This window comes from Podarcis vaucheri, assembly GCF_965113315.1.
Source record: "Podarcis vaucheri genome assembly, chromosome: 1".
Classification (NCBI taxonomy): Eukaryota; Metazoa; Chordata; class Lepidosauria; order Squamata; family Lacertidae; genus Podarcis; species Podarcis vaucheri.
Window position 1 is genome coordinate 81,588,613 of NC_138759.1, and position 12,025 is coordinate 81,600,637.

The 12,025-nt window shown below is 44.5% G+C and overlaps 1 protein-coding gene across 5 annotated transcripts in view; it reads right to left on the bottom strand.

The window, feature by feature from the left end:
• Positions 1–12,025, bottom strand: part of B4GALNT4 (beta-1,4-N-acetyl-galactosaminyltransferase 4) — a 177,173-nt gene that overhangs the window by 56,849 nt on the left and 108,299 nt on the right. For all 5 annotated transcript variants that reach the window (XM_082242317.1, XM_082242319.1, XM_082242321.1 and 2 more), the window contains exon 3: positions 4,659–4,769. In XM_082242317.1, coding sequence (XP_082098443.1) covers positions 4,659–4,769 — 111 coding nt within the window. The remainder of the gene's footprint in view (positions 1–4,658; positions 4,770–12,025) is intronic.

Below are 12,025 nucleotides of genomic sequence, written 5' to 3' on the forward strand. Positions count from 1 at the left end.
TAATTAGTCCATATCCCCTTATTATGAAAACGCTTTACCAGATTTAGCTATATCCAGCCCACATAATGGTCCTGGGGATGATGTCCATCTCCCAATGGCCCCCACCCCAAGCCTTTGTATTTAAAACTGCATGCACCACATATTGCCATATCACACTGGCTCATTTTGCATGCAGTGCTAATCCAGAACATGGCTAAGCATGAATGAGCAAGCATACATGTGTGCAGAGTGTAAACCACAGCCACTTCTCTTCAAGTTCTTTGACTGCTTTGCTACCTGCAGCCAAACCCAGGCTTGTGGCCTGTCTCTACCCAACAAACCACAAGTAGTAAGCTAAGGACAAACATTGGCTACAGCTCATGGTTTGTTTGGAGCGAGACAAACCATGAACCTAGGTTTGTACCTAATGCTAACCCAAACCATGGCTTTGCTCTGTAGCAAAGTGACTGCCATCTTCGCTCGGTGCACCTGCACATGATGCATGCATTTAAGGGAGTGCTACAAAGGGCTGTGCCACCTCAGAAGGCTCACGTGTCATGTGTGAAGGAGGCCTGTATAAACATGTTGTTGTTGTTTAGTCGTGTCCGACTCTTCGTGACCCCATGGACCAGAGCATGCCAGGCACTCCTGTATAAGCTGGTTTTAAAGCTCTTTCTTATGGCATCCTCAAAGACTCGTGAGAACCATAGCTTTGTTAGAATGTTGAGAATTCACTGTTAGAGAATATTAGCCCCACCCACCCACAGATCTATGATTCCCAGGATTTCTTGGGGGTGGAGATCTGTGACATTTTAATTGGTTTAAGTTTGTAGTGAAGAGATGCCCCAGTTCTAGCAGGCTGCTCTTCTTTTGCCCATAACTGTCTCTCATTATTTCTTAATTTCTTTCTCATTATTTTTTTTCCAGCCCTCTGAGGCTTATTCTAGTGGTTAAGCACAATCATCTAATTAATTGACTTCATACGCTCAATATACTTATTCCCCCCCCCCATTATTACTATTGGCCACACTTTCAGCAGGGCAAGCATAACATGGGACTGGTTCACAGAACATGGTAGTGTAATGAATATATAGAAATACATTGGCAGTGCAGCCATTTCTTAATGAAAAGGTTCTCTGTTGGATGCCAGGCTTTCTAGACTGCTCTGAGATGTTCACAGAACATTGGAAGCTGTCTTATACAGAGCCAGAACATTGGTCCATCTAGCTCAGGAGTGTTTACACCAACTGGCAGGTGCTCTTCCTGGGTTTCAGACAGTTCCCAGCTCTACCTGGAGATGCTAGGAATGGAACCTAGGACCTTCTGAACTCAAAACAGTTGCTCTTCCATTGAGCTATGGCTCTTCCTCCAAACACTTTGCTTTGCCTCTGATCAAGCAACATATTCTGTGCACATTCCTTGCACATTTGCAGTACTCAAGTGCAAAGTACAATGCAGGAATAATTAGGGGAACACAAGATACAAAGAAGGGTAAAAGGCAGGTTGGGGCCTTTATTCATGAATAGGTCTACTACTGAGTAGCTGTGCCATCCTGCTGCTTGAAACTATAGGCTGGAGCCCTTACGAGTAAAGTGTAATTGTGGGCAAACTAATTTACCTATGGAAATGCAAGGTTGGTACACATGTTTGTGTGCATCCAATGGAGGGGTATTATTGGGTTGTTTTTATTTTGATTATCTATTTTGTGGTTTTATATTTTGATTTTGTTCTGTGAACTGCCCTGAGACATCTGGGTATAGGGCAATATATAAATTCAATAAATATAATAATAAATAATAAATAGTATGTCGGGGGAAGGCTAATGCTAGAAGCCTTCTCTGTTTTTACAAACACAAGGATAATTTAATACAGGGGCATTGTCAAATAAATGATCTCTTGTGTGCCTTCTGAGGTTGCACAGTCCTTTCTACCAGTAGGACTAGACAGTCACATATGCATGTGTCATTTGATGTTTCAAGCCTGACGTGAATAGCAAATGCTGAGATCAGGAATGGCTCCTTGCTGTGTAGACTATGTTTCAAACCATCTAGCACAATTGTGGTGGCACAGATAAGCCACAATTTTGGTATGGGCTACTTCACAGCACCACCTGCAGGTATCAGTAACCCAGCAACAACTGTTTAGGCATCCATTTACAGATATCCACCTGAGAGATAGAGAGCAAAGTCATACTCCAACCTCTTAAGGAGGGACCACGTGAGCCAAAACACTTCAGTTCCTGTAATAGGCCTATAGTTCTACCATTTTAAAATTGTAGGTTTCTATCCTAAAACTAAAACATTTAAATTTCTAACTTATGGAACGATATAATCAAGTCATCTTAAATGAGTCAGTTTCCTCAAGCATGTGCCTGGTGAAGTACAAAGGTCTTGATCAGCCTTCCCCAACCTGGTGCCCTCTGGATGTTGTTAAGACTACAACTCCCATCAGCCCAAGCCAGCACGTCCAATAGTCAAGAATGTAGTCCAACAGCATCTGGCACCTGGTTGGGGAAGCCTGGGCTTGAACTAAAAAATAATAATCATAGCATTATTTATAGTCTCTAAATGAAGTTCCAGAGGTTTGGTGTCAACTCAGAGAAAGCCCTGCTTCTTGTAACAATCAAAGGTAACAAAGTGTGGTCTCTCTAGATCAGTGTTCCCCAACCTTGGGCCTCCAGCTGTTTTTGGACTACAATTCCCATCATCCTTGACCACTGGTCTTGCTAGTGAGGGATGATGGGAGTTGTAGTCCAAAAACAGCTGGAGGCCCAAGGTTGGGGAACACTGCTCTAGATGACTGTGGTGAACATGGAACACCATATGGGACAGGAGTTTCTCGGGTATGCTAAGCCCAGCCAGTATACAGAGCTAGCTATGGCCAGAGAGATTTTTCCAACCTTGCTCTATACTCCTGGCAATGAAATTCTGAGGCAACCACAAACTTTCCCTATACAGCACGGGACTGCTAACACTGGACTCCAAAAATTCTGGTATCTCATGCAGCGTCAACACCTGAGAGGTACAGGGGGGGGCTGCAGTAAACAGCTCATCATTATGAGGATAAGATGCAAATTTCTCTATAGTAACTTCTGAGCCTACAGCTTTCTGAGATGCTAACAAGGGCCCTCTCCTCTCCTAATAGCAATACTCTCTTAATCTTCCTCTCCATAATCACAACAGAGTCCTCATTCAAACAGTGATTAATGACCACCACCGCTTTCTAGATTCAAGTCTGTGGATCAAAATCTGGCACATCTCAGCTGCTGCTCCCTCTGGGCATTGTTGTGCGCTTCAAATGGAGGGCTGGATCATCAGCTGGTGCAGATGTGCCGCTTTAGTGAAGTCAATGGTGCTTAACTAATCCACAGGAGCTGAGGAAAACAGAAGCTGCTGGGAAGGATATCATGAGAGGGGGAGCGATTTCCCTTCCAATGGGGCAGCTGAAGAAGGCACCATGCAGCCCCCCAACTGGTATGCATTGCACCACCAGTCTGTAGTAAACGATCTTCCCCACAGCCATTGGGGAACCTTCTTTGCAAAGAGAGGCTAAACGTTTTAGGATTGACTACTCAATAGGTGTCATGTACATCAAGGTTGCTATTTTGCACAAAGCTACTGAGGATGCTGACCAGCCTCCCGTGAAACCTCGCAGATAATGAGACCTAACCACTTGACAAATCAACGAACAAAGCCCATTATGTGCCACAGCATGTCCCAGACTTCTTTTGCCTGGCTGCTGATGGTGCTTACTGATCTGTGGGATTTGCTCATTTGCGATGCAACTCCCAGGTCTGGCTCTGTGATCAAACTGCATCCTCCTCCCATAAGCATCACTCAGCACCTACCCTCTCGGGCATCTCAGTGCATCCCACTAACAACAGCTTCCCTGCCACAGTTCTTCGGGACCTTCCTGATGCTTTTCATGGTGGCAGGCAGAACGCTGGCTGAATAATGCATGAGTGCATTAAGCAGGCAGATGCCCAGGCGCAGGTGTCAGTCAATCCAAGCTGGGCTTTAGCCTGAACTGATAAAAGTAAAACAGTGCTGGGAAATCAGTGTGAAATGGGCTGGACCAAATGTGATGGAGCAGGATGGAGCGAATGCACACTGGCCTCTGATCTGCCTTGGATGCCTGGTCTAATTATGTGTGTCTGTAATTTTCTCTGCATCAATATCTAAAGACTGCATTCAGTTGTTATTAGTGTGCAGTTCAAGAAGGGTTCAAATACTGTAAGAGAGGAATTGCTGGCTGGTATCTCAAGCTTTATTATTAGGTTTCATAAAATCATAGGGCACAAGTAGACCTTATGGGTCATCCACTCACATCTCCTGGCCTGAGACAGATGGCCTCTGCTTAAAGCATCCTTTGTAGGTGCACTATTTTGGAGGACAAAGTAGGAGTGAAGCGAAAGGCCACAATCCATTGTGAAACTATTCCTTGAAGCATCACTGAAATGAACAGGAACTGGGCAAGAGGGTCAGTACTGCTCTTACACAGTTATTCATTTCACTGGGACTTAATTAAGGTTATTAATCAGAATTGAGCCCAGTGATTTCACCTTTGCACACAGCTGGTAACTGCACAATTAGTATCATTTCCCAAACTTCCCCTCTGCAAACCACCCCGCCCCTTCCAGATTACCTCCCTTCCTTGAAAATGTGCTTTGTCCAGCTTACCTGCTCGCTCCAGGGCAGAACATGTCTGGTTACGTTTGGCTTTGGGGGTCTTCCAGCTCTGTCAAGGCCACGTCTTTTTGAAAACCAGCCATCAACCCCTTGCTCTTCAGTCTGTAAGAAGGGAGGAGGAGGAGGAGGAGAAGCAACAACAGCAAATTCAGCACCAAGTGGGATGAATCCCATAAAGGGCCAAGGTGAGAGAACAAAACGGAAAGTACTAATGTCATTTCTATTATTAGCTATTGCCAGCGCAACATGCTCTCTGCTTGACAGGATCAATTATCTGCAGCACTAAATTGTTTGGCTTCATGGAAGTCACCTCAGCACCCGGTGTAGGAGTTCATGCATTAATGTCATACGGAATACATCATTCTCCTCCAAAGTAGAATCTTGCAGTTAATTGAAATCATCTCAGTCCACAATATGGGGACAGGGAAGTTGCAGGGGTGGGGGGGGTATTATATCCAGAAATAAAGAGGAGGAGGAAAAAAATCATTTTGAACACGTTTACCATAAGAACATATAGGAAGAACTCTGTTGGCTCAGGACAATGGCCCATCTAGTCCAGGAACCTGATCTCACAGAGGTCAACCAAGCTGCCTGTTGGGAAGCACCCAAGCAGGGCCTGAGTCCAACAGCACTCTGCCCACCTATAACTCCCAGCAAGTGGTATTTAAGAGGCATACTGCCTCTAACAGTAGAGGAGGAGGAGCATAGCCATTGAGGCTAGTAGCCCACCCAGGTTACTAGTACCTAATGTGCATTTGGTTAGAACCCTATCAGGACCACCCACAGATTCCTCACCAAAGGAATTTCTTGGGTGGATGAGTGAGATATAACAAATGGAACTGCACACTAGTCAAAGGATAAGCAGTATTTGCAGTTTCTTTTTTATGCCTATGACATGAAACTGACACTGACCTCACCTCCCCACTCCAAATTCAACAGCCCTGTTTAAGGAAGTTTTTAATGTTTGATGTTTTATTGTATTTTTAATATTTTGTTGGAAGCCGCCCAGAGTGGTTGGGGAAACCCAGCCAGATGGGCGGAGTATATTATTATTATTTTTTATTATTATTATTATTATTATTATTATTATTATTATTATTATTATTATTACATGGAGGGGCAAGGTATGTTTAGAGTCAACACAGAGTATTTCCATAAAATCAATGGGGCTCACTTTTGAATAAACATGCAAAATCTTGTGTTTTGAATGAACATGCAAAATCTGTGATCCTAAGTTTAATTATTTGGAAGTAAATTTCTCCTTGAAACAATGGAACTTACTTCCAAATGTTTATAGTTGGGTTTTAAAGCTATTTCTTATGCAGTTCTTACATTTCCAGTGAATAGACTATTGCTGGCTAGGATATACCCTTGATTAACCCCCCCCCCCCCCCGGATATCTTCCACTTTACTGAGTGCATGTAATAACACTCCCAAGTGGTGTGTTACAAGCAGGGTGGTGTTAACTGACTGGCGCTGCTTCCTATCTTGCAAGACTGTCTCCACTTTCTCACCAGGACACAGCTCATACACGATCCTATCTCACAAAGAATCTAAAATCTAATTTCTGAACTTCAGGGACAAACAGAGCGGAGGTGCTTCAAAACGTGAAGAGATCCCAGGGTGGCTTCAGGACAAGAGCAAAGAGAATATAACACGGCAGAATGTGACTCACCATGGAAAATGAGCAATATCCATTCTGAAGACAAGAGACAACATATAGATGCACACGTGTAGCACTGATACATAAAAGACACCATTGAAAAAATGAAAAAAATCAGGAAAAAAGACTTGGAGAATGTATGTGGAAAGTGTGCAAGAGAGGAGAAGATATTATGGGGAGCCCTCTGACTCTTTGGGCCTATGTGCATGCGGAGGCAGGCAGGAAATGACTCAGGCCTGCCCCAATCAGGTTATGCCATCCAGTCCTCATTATACAGAGACAAATTGCTCAGCCGATTAGGGTACTCAAAGGAGGAAACAAAAGCCTTAGCCTGTGATAAATGACTCCTTGTCAAACTCCTAGTCTGGCAGAATTAATTCTCAGCCAGCTGCAACTAGCGAAGAGTAGAGGAAGCATAAACCACCTCTGAGGCTTGAGATCAGCAGGGTATCTCTCACCTCTTCCCCAGACCCACACTGTGGGCAGCCCACACCAGCTTAAGAATGGAAGCACATTAATACTTATCTGTATTCCGGGCACTTTACAACTGGCTCTGACTAGCCAGCCATTCATCTCCATCCCAAACATGAGAATGGTCCCTAAACTACTAAAAAATCTGGGTGTGGGTGTACATAGAGATGTTCGGCTTATCATGCAGTCAGAGGCTAAAGGTAGCAGGATATCCATATGAACAGAACCGCAGCACAGAAAGTTTCGACATAGCCAGCACATAGCAGTGGCTACTTGATACAGTTAGCCCGGTAGATGAAGGGAACGCAGTGGATGTAGCCTACCTTGATTTCAGCAAGGCATTTGACAAGGTGCCCCATGATATTCTTGTAAAGAAGCTGGTAAAATGCGGTCTTGACTATGCTACCACTCAGTGGATTTGTAACTGGCTGACTGACCGAACCCAAAGGGTGCTCATCAATGGTTCCTCTTCATCCTGGAGAAGAGTGACTAGTGGGGTGCCACAGGGTTCTGTCTTGGGCCCGGTCTTATTCAACATCTTTATCAACGACTTGGATGATGGACTCAAGGGCATCCTGATCAAATTTGCAGATGACACCAAACTGGGAGGGGTGGCTAACACCCCAGAGGACAGGATCACACTTCAAAATGACCATGACAGATTAGAGAACTGGGCCAAAACAAACAAGATGAACTTTAACAGGGAGAAATGTAAAGTATTGCACTTGGGCAAAAAAAATGAGAGGCATAAATACAAGATGGGTGACACCTGGCTTGAGAGCAGTACATGTGAAAAGGATCTAGGAGTCTTGGTTGACCACAAACTTGACATGAGCCAACAGTGTGACGCGGCAGCTAAAAAAGCCAATGCAATTCTGGGCTGCATCAATAGGAGTATAGCATCTAGATCAAGGGAAGTAATAGCGCCACTGTATTCTGCTCTGGTCAGACCTCACCTGGAGTACTGTGTCCCGTTCTGGGCACCACAGTTCAAGAAGGACACTGACAAACTGGAACGTGTCCAGAGGAGGGCAACCAAAATGGTCAAAGGCCTGGAAACGATGCCTTATGAGGAATGGCTAAGGGAGCTGGGCATGTTTAGCCTGGAGAAGAGGAGGTTAAGGGGTGATATGATAGCCATGTTCAAATATATAAAAGGATGTCATATAGAGGAGGGAGAAAGGTTGTTTTCTGCTGCTCCAGAGAAGCGGACACAGAGCAATGGATCCAAACTACAAGAAAGAAGATTCCACCTAAACATTAGGAAGAACTTCCTGACAGTAAGAGCTGTTCGACAGTGGAATTTCCTGCCAAGGAGTGTGGTGGAGTCTCCTACTTTGGAGGTCTTTAAGCAGAGGCTTGACAACCATATGTCAGGAGTGCTCTGATGGTGTTTCCTGCTTGGCAGGGGGTTGGATTCAATGGCCCTTGTGGTCTATTCCAACTCTATGATTCTATGATCTCACTCCAAGTCTAAATTTTGAGCTTTGTGGGCTTGGGGGGTGAGCCCATGCAAAGACGCAATTTCTTCTGTCCCTGCATTGAAGGGCTCCATAGAGCCTTCTCTTACTATCCCAGAAAGGTTGAGCATGTCCAAAAGTCAGCTGTGTTTCCTGGTAGACCTGAGGTTATAGCAATCTGGTGGCTGTTGGACCATACTTACCCGCTAAGCCTGGAATAGATCTCTGTCGAAGCCTTCCTACCTTCCTGTTAGCCTTGAGCATATATTGTAAAAGAGCTGGTGATCTGTATTACTAATATGGGAAGATGGGGTGTGCAGGGTGGTGGCCTGCTGCTCACAAAAAACGTGGAAGAACTCTGAGGTGAGGAGTGCTAGCTCCAAGGTGGAAGCATACACACAGCATACAGGAGGCCATGGGTTCAATCTCTGAAATTTCTAGGTAAATCTGGGAAAGACTCCTGTTTGAAACCCTGGAGAACCAGATGGACCAATGGTCTGCCCTAGTGTAGGGCAGTTTTCTGCATTCCACATAAAAGCAGCTGTTTCTGAGGATGAACTGCACAAGAATGTTACTATCTTAGGATGAGCCAGAGACTGGAATGATCAAGGGCCTGCCAGAACCAAGATTCTCAGTGGCTGCCACCCAATTTATGCCAACATGTGGCATGACGTTGATCAAGCATCTTACTCCATTTCCCCCAGACTTGACATCAGAATAACAGGGACAATGCCACACTCCCCACTTTGTGAAGATGATGAGCTCACCCTGAGACAGTTGCCATATGCTGGTGGAGTAGCGGTATTTCCATGCCCTTTGCCACAAGCTCAAGGTCTCTTGATACACGACACATCCCTACAGTTATCTGGAAGCAAAATGGCTCCTATAGTCTCTGCTTCTCAGCATGGCTCTTGGCTACACGCCGTGAGCCTTCTCCCAAATATTGCTCTGTGTCCTCCCTCTCTGTCTCAAGTGTGTGATCAAACCTCTAAGAGAGAAATCTTCACACACGCAGGCAGCAGAGATTATTATAGCATCATCCAGCCAGGACAAGGAACAAAAAGCCTTTGATGGCAGCCACATCTAATACTATTATTTCTGAGCCGACTTCCACTTAGTTCAGACATCTCTTCAGAAGCAAGCAAGGGACAGCCTGCCTCTTATGTGCAGGCCAAATACATGCTGCCTGGGAACTGATATGACAAAAGGTCTTGGGTAGGGATGGGGATTAATATGGAAATGCCGCATTTTGCAATTTCCACTTTGGCACTGTGACAGGCAGAGGTCCAGGGCAACAAAACCCTTTGCCTTTAATAAAACAGCATTTTGAATACCATCACAGGTCTGAGGACAAACATGCGTGGCAGTTACGCACATGCTCCTGAATATTTATACATTTGGGGGAAATGAAATGGGCAGGAAGGAAAAGTGATCTGGTATGAAAGATGGGCTATGAGGAAACAGGCACCTCAAGTTGCCCCTCTTGAGTGCTGAGGCTGTGGCTGACTGTGACACAAATGCCATTCACACCCAGCCGCAGTTGGCACACTGTGGCTCATGGATCCTTGCGCAGGAGCCCACCAAGACGACACAGTCACTGGGATCCCCCAAAGTAATATAGATTTAGGTCTCAATGGCTCAAAACAATATCAGAATTCATGATTACTGAGATCTGTTGCCACAACTTCTCCCCAGAAGCTCAAAGGAAATGCTGAGGAGAATTAGTGCCTAATGTTTTATTATACACAAACATGCCAGTCAGACACTTGAGGCTCCAGTTAGTCATAGATCTTCACTTAGCAAAGCTGAGCAGGCCCATTACTTCATAATATACACACCTAAGCCCTTCACAACCCATGCTAGTCCAACTTACCTGGGTCTATTTGCAAGGGTGGTCCGATCCATTATTCTGCCCGCGGTGAGGTGGCACAGTTAAGTGTCCCCTCCCACACACAAACCAAGGTTATTTTGCCAAGTTATTCTGGTACCTGAGGCAAAGAATCACACAAGCACCCCTCCCAAACACACATAACACAAAAATAAAGTAATTTTTAAAAAGTTAGGTTTGCTGCTCTTTCATGCATCAGCTCATCAATATAAGTGTGTGTCCAGGGCACACTCAAACCCAGAGCTGGCACTAGCTACTTGGCTCCTCCAGCATAATCCAGGACTTTCACACAACCTCAGTGGCACAAGGAGGAGAGCAATGCTATTGCAGTTCCTGCCGCGCAGCTGAGATAACATAAAAATTAGAGCAAGTTGCAGCCCACCTCGACTCCACACAAGTAGGAAGAGAATAAAAGGTGGGTGGATATACCCTGCTTAGAATTGGCAATAGTATTGCCGTCTGATTGTGACATCTGGAGATCTGCCATAATGAAGCCAACTGTGTTACAGACGTTCATTCTAGCTTTAAAAAACAAACAGGAGAGCAGGATAGTTCGATATTTTGCTCACTTTCACCATCTCCCCTTTTCAGCTTTGCGTTTAAAACAGATTTGCTCAGTAACCATTGGGCTCTGAAGAGTGGCTTATTGATTGGCTGGGTGATAATTGATAGCAGCTTGTAAAGGGCCCTAGTAACCCATCCCTTCCATTCAGCGCTTCCTCTGCCCACTCACACAGCAGTTGTCTAATCACATAAACATCCTTTGTGGAATTCCACTTTGTTGTGTCACTAGCAGCATCGCTGCTTTCTTTAGTGGGTGGGTATTCAAGAGATGCATCAGCCACTCTGGGCACAGGGGGCTCAGTTTTCAGAAACTTCATTCTATGGATTTTTCTGTGCCAATAGAACTCTAAGCAGTTTGTTATAAAACTTATACGTCAAGTAAATATTGATACCCTACTTTATGAATGCAGAGAAACACAGCTTGCTCACAGAGATTCACTGCAAGGTCACACACCGAACACCTGCTATTAATAATATGTTTTACTGTGAGCCAGTGGGGGTTTTTACAAACAAAAAAATGGACATAGATTTCTAAAATAAAAAGGCTTCCTATTTTGCTGGTTAACTGCAAGCTGAACAATTTGTTCATTGCTAGAAGTTTTGGCCAACACATATTCATGTTATTTGCAGTCATGAGGACTATGATGCCACGGTATAGACAGAATGTGGTTGGTGATGACTATTAGCATGGAGTGCCCTCCCATCAGATGTCAAGGAAATAAGCAACTATCTGACTTTTAGAAGACATCTGAAGGCAGCCCTGTTTAGGGAAGTTTTTAATGTTTGAAGTTTTATTCTGTTTTTAGTGTTCTGTTGGGAGCCGCCCAGAGTAGCTGGGGAAACCCAGTCAGATGGGCAGGATATAAATAATAAAATTATTTATGATGTTGATTATGAAATTCAACAAGGGGAATTCAACACAACTGCAGTTGACAGGAGTTAAGGTGAAGTTAGAATGTGACATTTCCTCATGAATCCAGCAATCAGCTCTAGTCAGCCGAAGAAAAGAAGCTGTAATAACATTAATCATTTGGTAACAAAAAGATAGCAGAATGTGGTCAAAAGTGAGCTGCCTTCATTGAATGGACACAGTAAGCGCTTGCAGCCTCCCGAGCCCCACCTGCCCCACAAGCTCCTTGGGCAATTCCCCCCCCCCAACCTCCACTTACTAAAAGAGATTGGCACATGCAGGGCGGCAAAACGCCCTCCTGGGTCTCCCTTCTTTTTTAAAGGATTATATTAATCCAATTCTGGGTTTGTCCACCTTTATGTAATAATTAAGTAAAGAGGGAAATACACACATTATTTCACT